At 37.9% G+C, this 15,804-nt stretch overlaps 2 protein-coding genes and 1 long non-coding RNA gene across 3 annotated transcripts in view; all 3 read right to left on the bottom strand.

Annotated features, from left to right (window-relative positions):
- LOC108579456 overlaps nt 1–1,075 on the bottom strand; it is a 2,277-nt gene extending 1,202 nt beyond the window's left edge. Inside the window, exon 1 of the mRNA XM_017943001.1 lies at nt 695–1,075. The gene's annotated coding sequence lies outside the window, so the exon portion shown is untranslated. The remainder of the gene's footprint in view (nt 1–694) is intronic.
- An 8,373-nt stretch (nt 1,076–9,448) lies between these two features.
- Nucleotides 9,449–10,673, bottom strand: LOC108579696. The gene is made up of 4 exons (XR_001891468.1): nt 10,588–10,673; nt 10,240–10,360; nt 9,901–10,009; nt 9,449–9,486 (listed from the first exon to the last, which is right to left on the bottom strand). It is a non-coding gene; the product is annotated as an uncharacterized LOC108579696 (long non-coding RNA).
- A 2,270-nt stretch (nt 10,674–12,943) lies between these two features.
- LOC108579674 (SET and MYND domain-containing protein 4-like) lies at nt 12,944–15,095 on the bottom strand. Its single transcript, XM_017943261.1, is given in 6 exon segments — nt 12,944–13,156; nt 13,260–13,403; nt 13,498–13,644; nt 13,732–13,781; nt 13,784–13,999; nt 14,078–15,095. Coding segments are annotated over 6 exon segments (1,788 nt in total).
- Between the last annotated feature and the right edge of the window lie 709 nt (nt 15,096–15,804).

The following is a 15,804-nucleotide window of genomic DNA, read 5'->3' as shown; positions in this document are numbered from 1 at the left end:
AGACAATCTTCTGGGCCACAATAATAATCTCGACCAATCCTGCCGTTTGTTTGGACTTTAACGTGCTCGCTGAAACCGTACCTCCGAAACGAACTAATCCGCACGAGGAGTACCCGCGAAGTAATAAGGAAGAAGCACAAGTAGCCTAACGGAGCAACATCTCGCGATGACACGAGCTATGCAATACGCTCGCGGATCGTTTCAATTCATCGTAATATACTCCTCTCTCCTCCTATGGTCCCCTCCATCATCGAGTAAATTACTCGCGTCGTAGGTGCTTAGAGAGTCGGTGGACGGTTAGGGGAGAGCGTTATGCTTGTCGCAGGAAAATTTCCTCTCGTCTAGAAGTCTCTTGGAACCCGGCCAAATTCGCGAATCCAGCGAAATCGACAGGTATTTCTCTCTAATTCCCGATAAAATCCCTCGAATCGTACAAATTTTCACCGCACAGCGCACTTTCCAACAAATAAAAACAAAATTTCTCGCACCTGATAGCCTAAGCCAAGCTGATTTAAACGACCAGATAAACAAGGAGGGTATCGATAAACCGATAGGCGGGAAGCGTTCGCGTACAGCACGGAAGTAGTGTAAATTCTGCCTCGACCGTGAGTCTCAATTGATCGCCTCTCGAATAATCCGAGGCGGGTGGAACGACAACTGTTTCAACTGGTAAATTCTCCGTTAAAATCCTCACCTTGATCTATTACGCATTCCTAGCGTGTCCTACGTATGTGAACGCTGATGCACGATCCTCCAGCGAGACGTCCATATACGTAGAAACAGCGACGATCTTCCCACCCAGGTTCGTTCTCCGTCCCAAAATTCTCACCCGCCTAACTATATTTCTTGTACAGATTGAAAACGATCGGAAACTCGCGGAATATGCCCATCCTTCGGTGACTGATTCTTCCTATCCTCTCGAGGATATCACCTCGATTGTCTCCGCGACTCTGTAACTCTCTTCACACGTCTCTATACGCTGAGCGGAGGAGAATCGGCAGCTTCGACTCTGCGTACGGATCTGTTCAACCACCGATCGGAGAGACGAGCTTACTCCAACCGACTGCGACAAATTACAAACAACGACTGCGGCTAGAGGAACGACGTGCGTCGCGACGTTAAAACCCGGCTCGAGTGGGGCACAACAGCGTCTACTTGGTCTTGCCTCACGATTGGCCGGTACACTCGAGCTGCAAGGGTGCCCGGGCCAATTGGCTGGCATCTTCCTGGAATTCACAGCAGGCACTTGGAGGAAGAATTAAGGGCCGGCTAACGGAAAACGCGAGACCAGTCACGTAGATCACAAGGCCTCCACGTGATCTTTCGAAATGACCTGGCCCTTTGAAACGGCCTCGTATCCCTCCCCGTGCACGCTAATAGACCGTGGCAGCTTGGATATGTCGAGGCAAGGGATTTCAGAGGTTGCTTTTCTGCCTATCGACGATTTTCTCGAGGTTTATGGCTTTGGGCTTGTTTGAAGAGACGTTTTCGGGGGAGGTTTTGACCTGGGTGGGTAACGAGGTACTTTCGGTTGAAATTCTGAAGTGACGTCGTGTGTAGGTTTTACGAGAATATTGTACAGTTTTGAATGTTGGGAGAAACTCGTCGACGAAGATAGGGGAAATGGCTGGGTCAAAAATGACCCATTAGCGACATTCGCGTGTGATTGGAAAATTCGATTCGTATCGGTACAAATAGAGAATAACTTCGGAAAGTTACGAACGAATATACTTACCAGTATCGAACATTTTTTTGAAAGTTGCCAATGGGTCATTTTTGACCCGGTCGGTAAGTCTAGCGTTAAGCAAATGAGCTTGTTGAACCCTTTCATTTCTACCGCGCCATACAGCGTGGTAAAGTATTTTATTTACGAGAGATTATTTTATTTCCAACTCACTTGGAAAATATTTCCGACAGTGACACAGAGAATGAAGTGAATCCTTCCAGTAGGCAGTTCAAAACGTGAACTGAATTCAACACCTACACCCAGCACGTGATCCCTAGCCGAAGAGTTTTAGGCGTCCTCGTGGGTGAAAGCCACCAAGTACGTCACAGATCCGTAATTATAATAGTGTATCAGAGTACAGTATTCGAGCGAGGAGTCCAAAGTCCACGAGGAATGTGTTTATGAAAATATCGAAATTTCACGTGGCATTGGATCGTATCTACGTCTTTTCTCCCGCTGTGTACTATGTCTCTACGACGTACGGGGACTACTCTTTTCTTCTCCATCGAAACTGTTTCTACCCGTTGAGTAAATTTCAAAGAAGCTTTCCAAGTGCAACATGTGCTCCCTTATGGTGATTCCTAAAGTCGATACTCTAACGAATCTAACTATTCAATCCTGTGCCATTTCTGTTCCATTTCTGTACTATTTCTGTCTAATTATCACAGCGAGAGTGCATCTATACTGTTTCTACATCGTTCACCATAATAAACGCGAAGCTTATGCAACGATTCATTGATCTCTGACGCAACGAGCGGGCAGAAAGCTAGCTCGAACGACGGAAAAAAGGCGTCGGAGCCGGTCTCATACAGCGTTGGATCGTAGACCGCGAAGCATCCGTGCGGCGACGCGTTTTCACGCGAGGCTCGCGTGATAGAGGAGGCGAGACTGTTAGAGAAGCAGACAGCTTGAAAAATCCCGCGAAACACGGTAATTTTATAATTTCCCATCGAGTAATCGCGCTTGGACGTTGGTCCAGACGATGATTAGAGGGTTCCGGCGACACTTGGACGTTCTCTTATCAAACGCCTTTTTCCATCTGTGCCAAGCGTCTCTTATCAGACGGAGACGTAGGCGAGCGAAAAATTCGACGTAATGTGAATGTTCGCCCGGTTCGATTCATGAAACGGTGACAGAGGGGGAATTTTTCGTCGAACTTGGACTTCTCGACGGAAGACGCGAGCTTAGCTGAGTTGCTTTTCATTCGATATGCACGAGTAATTGGATATACATACGCCGGACAGGAAATGTCTGATGGAAGAAATTCTTATCGTCCACGGAATTATTCATTCCTGTAAATCTACTTTGCCCTAATTAGCAATGAAAACGTTGACCAGCCATAATTTTAGAATTACCAATTGATTTTTCGTTGGAACACTGGACATTTTCCCCGCTATAAATCTGCTTTGCGCTAAATTAGCAATGAAAACGTTGACGCTCAAAAGCGCTCAGAAATTTCCGTAGCACGTACAATTTGCCATGTGAAAACTGAAATAAACCTCGCCTATTGCCACTAAAAAATGACAAATCCTCCGAATGAAAACGACGAAATCGTCGGCAACCCATAATTTTATACGAGTTAATCCTTCGTCGCCGCACGCACAATTCGCCGGGACACTCGACCTCCCCAGAAACCTAAAATCAAACCTCGCCTAACGCCATTCAAAAAATGACAAATCCTCCGAATGAAAACGACGAAATTTTCATAGCACGCACAATTCGCCACGAAACACTGAACCTTCCCAAAAGAATCGAGCCTTGACTATCGCCATTAAAAGATTACAAATCTGGCGAATTAAAAACCGCTCATGCCTAAACAACACCGATTCCTAGTCACCTTCTTCGAGTTTCGTAATCGAACGATGTCAAGGAGCTCCTCTGGAGCAAAGATCGCTACAGGAGAAAGAGTTGCCCCGTGGATTCGTGTCGTGTGCCACTCTAGACAAAATACGATTACCTAATTTCACGAGGAACCAGCCGGTCTACGTGTTTCGTCCACTCGAACGCCGGAGATAGTCCATTGAAGACTAAACACGATAAAGCGATAACGTCGATCGTTATACCCGTCTCCTCGACATCTGTTACAAGCTGCTGATTACACACACAGCGTGCATTTCGACGAGAGCATCATTCGGATTACTGTACAGTCATCGGCAATATTTCCGCCGAAATCGGCGAAACTGTTTGCTCTCAATCTTATCTTTCCTTGTTTTTACCGCGGTAATCTGTCATTTTTGTGTCACTTGGAGACTTGCTCGCCAACACTATTACACCCCGCCCATTGTATCTCGAGAAATATTGCCGATTAATCCCGTTTCGAGGAATTTCCAAGCAGGTCCAACACGACGGTTCTCCGTATCCTCGTGAAATTCGTAGCTATCTGCTATCTGTTTATCGCTGGGAACAACATGGATTTTGGATGTTGAACTTTGAGGGACAGGATTTCTCAAGAATTGAACATAGTCGAGTGACCAATTTTTCGACGAGCCTTGCACGATTCACGAGACCTGAGGATTTTGATCTGTGCGTGTACCTCTCTCTGTCATAATTACGCTATCAAGATACACGGCAGTCTCTCGCACAGATATATTATGCTAATGTTCGTGATCTTTTCGTCAGGAATTAACCGCCTTATGCAACAAACAAATAACCGATTTAACAACATTTGATGCGTCATCGGGCATTAATTCAACGTTTCTTATTTCCCCACGCCCGCAGTTTTTTCCATTCTAAGTTCACGCGACCGCTATAAAATCGTCGTTTCGATCGTTAATTCTCGGTCAACAGATTGCGATGCACACTATTTCAGGAACGTTCGTGAACTTAATTATGCACTCTCACCCCGATAAAGCTTGCCTATCAGCGAGAACGATTATCGTCGAGTTTATACACTTTACGTGTATAAAATTGCTATATTTTATCGGAGTCTAGCACGAACGTTTACAGATCGTCATTTTTCCACTGATAACAGGCCTCTCTGTTTACGTCGCTATTCAGGCAAACATACCTTCGTTTTTCCCCGACCTTGCTTGCGTCTCTCCTTTTTCAGCTTCGTCGACATTTTCATTGTCATGACCGTACTTTCGTTTTTTGCGAAGACACTTTGAAACGCGGATCACGTTCGAGATCGTTCAAAGGACACGGTGGCAGGTTGTTCGTGGAATTTCACGGATAATTGCATACCTCGAACGGTGTGATTTAGCTCGATAAAAGGATATTCCGATTGTTTCGGTTCGTTTAATGGAAGTGTAGCTGTTCTTCTTCGGAGAAGGTCACGTCCGGGTTTTCATTTTTTTTTGGCACGTGTCGAGAACGTAGGTTTCGTGGCACGAGTCGGTTCGTCGCGTGTTTAATAATTAATTGCGTCGTTGGTTTCGCTGTTATCGTATCTTAACTTCCAGAGGTTTGTTTTCTTCTTTTTGGCCTTACCTTGGGAGGAAAGAGTCTGGTAGATTAAGAGAAGCTTCCTTTCAGGAAGGATATGGTCTAGATTCTTTTCCAAGTAGCTTTTAGCGGGGCTTGGAGAAATCTTAATTAATTACCAAGTCGTTGGGGGAGTTGATTAAAGTGAAGTTCTTCGAAAAATAATTATTCCGTAACGATACGAGGAAGTGTAACGAAAATATCATAGATTCTCTGTGGTAGATGTTGTTGGATTATGGGAGTTATGGATTGTTAAATAATTAATAATCCTTATTTTAAACTATAAACTTTTATTGGACACAAGGAAGGTCCGCTTTTCTACTTGATGGTAAGAGCACTGTCTACGGACCGAGAATGCTCCTACGCAAAGCCCTAATATCGCCTACCACCCCACTTGGGACCGAAGGGCCTTTTGTCACGTATCATAAACATTTAGGTCTTTACTAAACTCGATTTCTCCGAACGTGTACAAAAGTAATATATACTTCCTAGTAAGGCCTTAGATTCATTTTTGTTACATCTAACTGACTGATAAATCTAACAAATGTTTCGTTTCGCTGTTGAAAATGATCGAAGCGAATTTCTTCGAAAAATGACTTTTCCGTAATTAACACTTTGACTACCACGTTGGTCATGTATGACCGGCCACGGTTTCTCCTGTGACGCCACGGGTGACCGGAGTGCTTGATCTTTTTACAATTGTAAAAATTGAATGAAAATTGACGGTTAGTGCATTTTCAATATAACCGATAAATAGAAGATACCTTGAAATAAAAAGTGCCCCATTGAACAATTAAAAATTCTTATTAGAACATCGATGAAAAAAATATTAGGACAAATCTTGCATCTAACGTTGCAATGTGATAAAACACTTTAAACATAAATGTGGCTCATCGATGCAATCTGGACAGTAGGTGGTCACCTTTTCAGTTCGATTTTTAGCAATTTTTGATCCCAACAGTTGAACATTTTGGTCACCCGTGACCACCAATATGATAAACGCTCCATTGGATAAGAATGTTGTCTTATATCATCAATTTATTATTATTTTGCCATTATATGCTTTCGATAATAAAAATACTCCCGTGGCGTCCTGAGCGAAACATGTGATTTCGGCGTGGCAGTCAAAGTGTTAAAAATTATTTATTTATTTGATTGTTAATCAACGGGTTCAAGAACCCTTGAGGCGTTGAAATTCATACAGAGCAGTAGTATAATGTACAGTAGAAAATAAGGAAGAGAAACAAAACGAAATAAAATAAAATAGAATAAAATGTGAGAACAGAAAAATAACATAATAACACGCAAGGCAAAGAGTAAGTTAAGGATTATTTACAGCGGTTAGAACAGAATGCTTATATTATATAATTAAAAATGATGATAATGATAGAAAATATAATAGACCTGCTATAATAAATACTTGGTTTGGCTGTTGAGAACGATGGAAGTCAGTTTCTTGGAACGATACAATGAAGTGTAATTAAAAACTACAATAGACCCCCTGTAATAAAGATTTGGTTTAGCGATTTTACGGTGATCCCGTAATAAAGCCCCAATTCGAATTTCCCAATGTTCCGTGACCTGGCAGTACATTCAAAACAACACAAAGGCCTCAGTTTATACCGGAACCTTGCCGTATACACACACCCGTCGGTCTATTCTTGAACGTGTTGTCGGCAGAACGATTTTTACAGATATTCTCGCGGAAACGTTTCCATGAATCATGCTGTTAAAGCGGATACAGTGGAAACAAAGTATGTTTGATACTCTTGCAAACATTCAGAAACGTATTACACAGAGAAAAAAAAGAAGGAGAAAGAAATCTATATAAAGTGTTAAATGAACGAAGTTTCTTTTTCTAACCTTGAAAATTGTACTCTTTCTGACTACTTTAATTGCTAAAGAACGTTCCTCGAGATTTGAACGTTTTCTTCGTAAGTTGAAATACTGTTTCTAACTTTTTAATGGAAATTTCTGAAACACGTTTTCCTAGGCAATACTTTATTCTGTCGGAAGACAAAATGATCAATTCCACTTTTTATATCAAAGTACTTAAGTACTTGGTGCTTAACTCTTGGTAGATAAACGAAATTTGATTAATTTAATTTGACGGAGTTAGTCATTTTGGCTTGTAAGTGGCTCGTACACTTCCGGGCGAAAATATTTCAATCACCTGCCAATTTATAGGTTATCTTCATAGATTGAAATTCACGTTGCGGAGATCGACAGCACTTCACCTCATCTCGATCACTTCGAGTGATAAAAAATTAGCTGGCAATGCCTGTCGATTGTCTCTGTATTATCCGACTTCGATGCAATTTTCAGTATGTACATATGTAATTGTATGTATGTACATATGTAAAAAATGTTGTAAACAGTGGCCTTTACAATTACTACGATCATTTTTAGGAGGATTTTTAATGGAAATTTCTAAAACACGTTTTCGTAGATGATACTTTATTCTGTGAGAAGATAAAATGATCAACTCCACTTTTAGTATCAAAGCACATAAGCACTTGCTGCTTAACTCTTGATAAATAAAAGAAATTTAATTTGACGGAGTTGGTCACTTTGGCTTCTGAGGGGCTCGTACACTTCCGGGCGAAAATATTCCAATCACCTGACAATTTATAGGTTATCTTTATAGAATGATAATGTATTCTTGAAATTGCCGACATTTGGCCGTAACGTATAATAGAAAAGACGCACAGAGGGGGAAAAAGGACGCTCGTTAGTCGACCAACTAAGTAACAGAGAAAACTTGATGAAAAAGCGACAATTTTTCCTCCCGAACAGTTCGATTGTTAAAGAACGTTCCGCGAGGTTGAAAAGTTTTCTTCGCAGGTTGAAATACTCCGCCGTGAGAAGTTGCCCGTTGCCTCGGTCACGTATATCTCTCCCCCTCGAATCCGCAGAAACTCGTCTATTCTCGTGTGCAGGATTTTCCTCGGTTCTTGTGTGCTTTTTCGTCCCTATATGTGTCGACGGGTCGACGAACGGCACACGGATACGTCCCCCTGGCTAGCTGCAACCCGCCGTCTCCTCGGTTTACGTTCTCGCGGTCGCGAATCCGCCGGCGCTCTCCTCCACCTGACTCGTTTTGTTCAATCCGAACAGATCCTCCGTAGGCAGAGAGACGAGCCGCCGCAGTCTCTGTGGCAAAATAGATGTAGATAACCAAAGTTGTTGTGTGGAGAGCCGTGTGTTCCGGGGAAACGATCCTCTCTTGCCCGCTTCACAGTGGAAATCGTGTTCATCGGATACGCTGGGAATTGTTTCTAATATTTCCTTCTTTTCTCTTATTTTATAGCGAACCGGAGATGAGCTGTACGCACGGGACACTTTCGAGGGAATCGTTCGGTTTTTGTACGACGATTGCAGATGGGACGATTAACGAGGGAGGTAAGTTACCTTGTGTGATCTCGATGAGATATTGAGGTTAGATAATTGAAAATATAGCGTGTGCTATAATTAGTCTGAAAATAAACGTAGAATTGTATTGTTTTGCTTATTGTGTGTGTGTGATAAGAGATTAGATAATGGAAGATATATTGGATGGTATAATTAGGTGGAGAATAAATGTAGAATTGTAGTGTTTTATTCATCGTGTCTACGATAAGAAATTAGATAATTAAAGATATAGCGTGTGTTATAATTAGTTTGAAAATAAATGCAGAAGTTTAGTTTATTTTATTTAACATGTCTATGGTAAAATGTAAACAGAGATGTTTCTTTGTGTTTTACAGATTTTTCTTGTTATACTGTATGAAGAAGTTGCAAGGGGACTTAAATCATCAGGATGAATGTTTATAAGTGCACCTTGTATAGGGTGTCCCGTAGCGACCGTTCTTATTTAACGGAACGATGTATCTTCGTTCTATTCTATAATATCAATGTAATTTTTCATCTTGTGACATTTTATCTTGTAATTTGTCTACTTTCCATTCTTCGTTTGATTTTTTCTTTGTACTTTTTGCGTTGTAGCTATCACACATTTCTCGGAAGTAACGAAAATTCCAGGAATTCTCGAGGACTTTAGCACCGAACGAGTATATTCGCGCGATTTTCGAAATATTCGCCTAATTTTCGTAGTTTTCTATCGAATTTCGGGATTTTTTCGATGAAAACGCATTCCTGATGGTTTCTCGAATTAATTTATTCAATTTTGACTGTAAAATGCTGTAAAACCATACTGGTATATTGTAACCTTTTGTAATATACATTTTGTACAATAATTTTACAATAAATAATCGACTTTTTATAAATAATTGTATTTCTTCATTTTTCCTGATGTTCAAGTCCTTTCCTTGATTCATGAGGTGGCCTGTAAGTTCCATCTGTAATTCACACAAACTAAACATTAATTGTTCAATAAATTTTCAATTTATAAACAATTTGTAACTAATCGAGTGCATATAATTATTAATTCAATGCGAAATTAATAAACCAAGCTGTTGTATTATAGTAAAGCATGCAACAGTTTTATTTAATGCTTCCAACAGTTATAAACAATTGTCTAAATTATTTGAATTTTATTACATAAAGAAACCTCCACACTGTGAAAAAATGTAGTTTATACACTCTGAACTACAAGTCCAATGTACTAAAAGCATTTATTTTGTATAGAACCTCTTGTACCAGCAAACAACATACATTTTACATTAAAAAAAAGTCAATATCAAGTCCTAATTTAATTTTAACATGGAAGAGGAGCTACTGAACTAATCATAAGCACCAACTTGGCTACATACTTCACTTAGATATAAGACTTAGTGCATCAATATCCATTGACTAACGCCGCAATACTCTTGTGCCTTCACTATTTCATGCTTTTTATCAAGTCTCTTAAATCCCAGGATTCTGCAAACACAATAAAATACATTATAGAGATCGTAGGCTGATAATTTATATAATTTCACTCATATTTAATCAAGACATAATGTAATATAATGACCGATACTTCATATAACTAATGGTGTAAGTTTTACAATGTTCTAACAAACCAATTATTATAAATTGACCACATAAACCCTTTCAGAATACATCTTTTAACTAGAACTTGTACAATTTCTAAAATAAAGTATATACACCAATCTATTTCTCTGTGTCCTTCATTTATGTTGTTTTAAATTAGCAGCTGCTGACCGCTGCTAAATTCATACACCTCAGCCATCTGGACCTCTTAACTAAGTCCATCTGAGTCCAAGAAATCTGCATATAATAAAACATTGTATAATCAATTATTACATCTAGTGAATACTAATTAAAACAAAGGTGTTCGCAGAACTGAATAAAATTATGAAAAAGCGGCAAAGAAGGGGCAAAAAGATATTAGAAAATGAAAGGAAAGATAGAAAGTCAAACTAAAAGTTCATGTGATGTCCTTTTCTTGGCCGACAATAAAAGACTAACAAATGTCACGTAAAAAATCGACATACTTTTAACCTCAATAAAGCTATCACCCGCCAAGAGATTCAATTTTCTGTTTCATAATGTCTGTTGCAATTACAAAATAAAATTGAAATAGTTCTGTCAACTCATATTGTGCGTAATAACAGTAAAATGAATGATTGATTCTTTAAAGTGCGTTAAAAATACTGTTCGTATCATTTCAATACTCTATTCTGTATTCTGGCAATAAGTAAGGCAATGAAAGCAACGGAGATAAACAAGGATAGCAAAAGAAGTGCGAGTTAGACAAGGAACACAATAGCGGTAGACAAGGAAGGCGACACTTCTACGTGTTAGACAAGGAAAGCAATAGAATTAGACAAGGACAGAAAATTTGAAAATTAAAGTGGCGCCATCTCGGGTTTGGACGCGCGAACTAACGGCTTGTTAATAGGATAACAGAATATACACAGAGGTATTAGACAAGGAACGCACTAGTGTGCGACAAGGACAGAGAGAGAACGCTTCCTATTGGCTGGCGGGCAACTAACCTCCACCACCCACGGGCTCCGTCAAGTCGGTCGGGGAAAAATCATTAATAACTCATTAATTACGATGATTCTATGAACTTTTAGAGTTGAAGAATGAAGAGTGGACCTTCAGCAACTTTCACATATACTTTTTAGTTCTCTAACTCCTTTCAGTAATTAATTATTAACAATTATTGTGCGGAATGTCGCAATCGGTACGACTCACACTTACGGTTTTTCATTAATACCATTTTCAGTAAGAATTTCCGGTACATGTTTCTATGTTAATATGAAAGGTAACATCTTTAGCTACATTCTTTTATAACTTTCATTAACATATCCGTTGTAGTTTGAGAGTTATTAATAATTCTTCGGGTGAGTACTAAACTCGTCGCATTCATGTATAACACAATTTCGTTATTTCTATAAATATGCGTGATTAATTGTGCACTTTTATGCATGAAGAATGTAGCACCGACTTTCCTTTATATTCTCCAATAATTTTTGTACACGTGTCTAATACGGTTAATTAAATATTAACGATTGTTCAGAACAGTTCGGCATGTTCGGGTACGATAAGCCGGTAACTCTTCCATATAATATTTAATAACTTCTAAACTACGAAAGCTACGTTAATAAAAGTTATAGAAGAAACTAGCTAAAGAAGTTGCCTTTCAGATGCATCTAGTTATGTGCATAAGAATTTAGCAAAAAGCTATGAAATTATTGAAAAACCGAGAAGTTACTTGACGGTCTGCGGTAACGTTCCCGACGTCCTGTACTAAAATTATTAATAACTAATTATCGAAACAACCTAGCATCTTAAAACTTATATGAGAAAGTTGCTGAAGGTCCATTCTTCATTCTTCAATTCTAAAAGTTCACAGAATCATCGTAATTAATGAGTTATTAACGATTTTTCCCCGACCGACTTTATTGAGCATTTGGGAGGTGGAGCTTAGAGACCCGCCAGCCAATAGGAAACGTTTTCTCTCTGTCCTTCTCGCACACTAGTGCTTTCCTTGTCTAATACCTCTATTTATATTCTGTGTTCCTATTAACAAGTCCGTATTTCGTGTGGCCAAACACAGGATGACGTTTTTCTTGAACTTTCTCAAAGTTTAAAGACTTCTTTATGTAATAAAATGCAAATGGCAATTTATATATGCAATTTAGTGGGAGAAAATAATTTTCTTTTCATCCCTAAAGCTTTCTTGCTATATAAAATTAAAATAACACCTTTGATTTAAGAGCAACTTGTAGTAGGATTTTCGGAAGGAAAGGATTTTCTTTGATATCTGGGAAAAATACACAAAAGTTTATTTATCTTTCGTCGATACATGTTAAATGTTTGATACAGAATAATTTCGAACAAATCAATGCAGAGTTCAAGCTGTTGCTTTCGCTTTCGGGCGTCCGGCTTTCAGCAGCCGTACTCTCCAGTACTGTCTGGAAATAGATCAGTCTTTCAGATAACACAATTTTATTATCAATAATCAGTTGGTTATTCGTAAGATAAATACTCGTGTGTAGTATATACTTTGAACAATTCACATTCAGTATTTAAAACTTTATAATTTATATAAATTTTTATGCACCTTCCACCTTTTTCACTACCTCAAACGTATACTTCAGCTAAACGATTCGACACTGAGCAAGAATATCACCGGAATAGCTGTTTATTCGTAATCGCTGAAAATACTTCGATCGATGTTTTAATTATCACTTTTACTGTATCGTTGTTTTATTCTTTCGATTTACATCAATCAGTACACATACTTTCAAGTATATTTGTTCGACGCGTATCAATATATTTCATACATCACAATCACACTTAAAATACACGTAGTACATCTTGTATTAATTATGTTACCTAAAGCTCAGGCTTATTGAATCGAGCACCATTCAAATCGTAGAAACGTTTCGTAGTTTCTACTACGTCGCGTAATACTTTGATCATTTTTAACAGATCTTCACCGATATATCTATCCATTATATTTACCTCCGTAAGAATATTGAAATATTTTGTAAACTTCCTCAAAGCCTGATGAATTTTATGCCGGTGTTCCTCTTTTTTAACTATATTCTGTAAATAAGATAAATTGTGCAAGTAAATAATATGATAGTATGTGAGAATTTTTTACTTAATTCTTTAATTTTTTATTTTATTTAATTATCAAATAACTCACTTTGTAAGACATGAGATATGGATATAATGGCCAGTTCTCTCGACACGCTATACAATCACATTCGAAATAAAACTGTTTTAAAAGTTTCATTTGTCTAAGGCCTTTTGTTGCAAGTGCATAATATGGACCATATGAACTAAATATCTTTAAAGGAAGAGAAACTTTTTAAAATAACATTAGACTTTTTAGAATAACATAAGGTACAAGAATGTACCATTCATGAGTAATTCAAACATACCTGCTCACCTTCCTTAATAGGGTACAGAGCATGTATAATCATATGCCCAGATTTACAAGTTCTTACAGTATTTGCATTGCAACTATGATTCATCAAAGTTGTAAATGGTGTGATTACACAACCGCGTTGCCGCGATTCTACCACACACTTCAGAAAACTAGTACAGTTAAGTACAAAAATTAGAAACAATTAAGACTATGTAAATGTGATTATCAGTATTTCTATATCTCTTACATCATCCGCGTTTGTAAGAACCACTTGCTGATATCTTAATATAAGACTACATTTGAATTTGTTATTAACTCAGACAAATTCTTCTTTAAAGGAGTTCCAAACATATTAGTACATGTTGCTAAATAATACAAAATAAAGCATGAATCTAGAGATCTTCTAAATAAATCATATACTGAACATTTTTCAGTATTTGTTGCTAGACCTAATATACTTCTGTATTTTTCACTTGGGAAGGTTCCATTCTTAGAAAAACCTTTTGTACGTGGATCTAAAAGAATAACAATTAACATTACTGCTAATTTTCTCATGGAAATATATGTACATATGAATGTATATACCTACTTACCATTGCAATTATCAACTTCTTTTAACTCTTCTCTTAAGTCTGGTATATTTGTGACTTCTTTGACATTTTTAATGGCAAGCCTTAAATTCAATACATCTAATTTACTAAAGTCCATTTTCAGCATATGCGGTACAACTGCACATTTCATATCATGATACTTTTCCCATTCTGAAGTCTTACATTCTTCTGAACAATACATAGCATAAATACAATGGTCACAAGGTATAAGAGCCCAACAAACCTCTAAACAATTTGAACAATGTGTATGCCTATTTTGAAATGTTAATAATGATATATATGGCTTTTCTGTTACAAGTAGTTCAGCAGCATCTATATTACGACTGGTTATATCATGTCTATCATACTTTTCATTATACTTTACTCCTGCAGCATCAGATGCACTACGAAATTCAACATTATAAGTCTTTATTTCAGGAAGTGAGAATTGACTTGACTCTGTGATTGACATTTTGCTAGTTTTATTAGATATTTCCATCTTTGAATATTGAGAAAGGATTTTTTCATTTAATTTTGGCACGATAATTATATCTAATGACATTTCTTTAAACAGACATTCTGTTTCCTTTATAGTATTATTTGTATCAGGATGCTGTAGTGCCACTAAACATTCAAGTTTTCTTACATAAAGCTTAGCAAGTAGTAATTTTAATAACACAACAGATCTGTTGGCATAAGCTAAAGCAAGTTCTATGGATGGATTAGGGGCGTAACTTATGGATTCGGTATACAATTTCAATATTTTAACATATATAGAACTGTCTGTTCTAAGTAACATTTTAATATAGAGCTGATTAGCTATTTCTCTTTCTTTTTCAGACTTTTTCGCATCTTTCATTTCGTCGCATATTTCAGGAATTATATCATATTCTAACATACAATTAAGGGTAAATATTATACGTTCTTCATCTGTCTGTAAAGCTTTATATTTAGTAATTATATCTTTCAACTTGTTCGCAGCACTTAGTTTTGCATTTAACGCATCTAATACTTTTTCCATTTCCTTTTATATCTCACGATATAATGCTGCATTAATAACAAGGAGAATGCACTTATTCTTTACTGATTTTTCCGAATCTACCGACTGTACACAAACGAATTTCACTAATATGGCGTACAATCAATGATGCCAGAACACTTACCCCCACTATGACCTACCGCCGTTTCCCACTATACCGTTCTCGTGCTTTCACACAACTGAAGCGGGAACTCTGTCCGTGTGCGAAGCCTGTTCGGCTCTTTCCGCCAATAATCTACGTCACCACGTGACGCTCGAGCAACCTGAGCGCATGAGTAAGAATCAAGAGATTCCCTTTAAATCTCGGTGAGACGCAGTGTTTCGAGTAGATGGGCGTTCGGGACAAAAATCATAACTTCTAAATTAATCAATTTTTGACCTATGTTCTCTAATACTTTTTTGAAGAGAATTCAAATATGCATTGCACTGGCAAAATCGTAGCGGCCGTTTCATTTCAATGCGCATTTTTTGTAAACAATTGCAATTACTTTTATAAAATTACAGAAGTTTAGGCGCTTTTTAATAATCGGCAGTGAGACAGTGTACAGGATGTTTATTTCTTAAGCGGGTAATCTGAGTCCGAGTTTTTGTACAATGAAGAATTTTTTTTCACACTTATTTTATTTGCTAAAATTTCACATTATTTTATTTTATATTTTATCATTCGTAGTACTTTATTTTATATTTTGTC

The sequence above is a fragment of the Habropoda laboriosa genome, unplaced genomic scaffold (assembly GCF_001263275.1).
Source record: "Habropoda laboriosa isolate 0110345459 unplaced genomic scaffold, ASM126327v1 scaffold33, whole genome shotgun sequence".
NCBI lineage: Eukaryota > Metazoa > Arthropoda > Insecta > Hymenoptera > Apidae > Habropoda > Habropoda laboriosa.
This window is presented reverse-complemented; position numbering and strand designations above follow the sequence as displayed.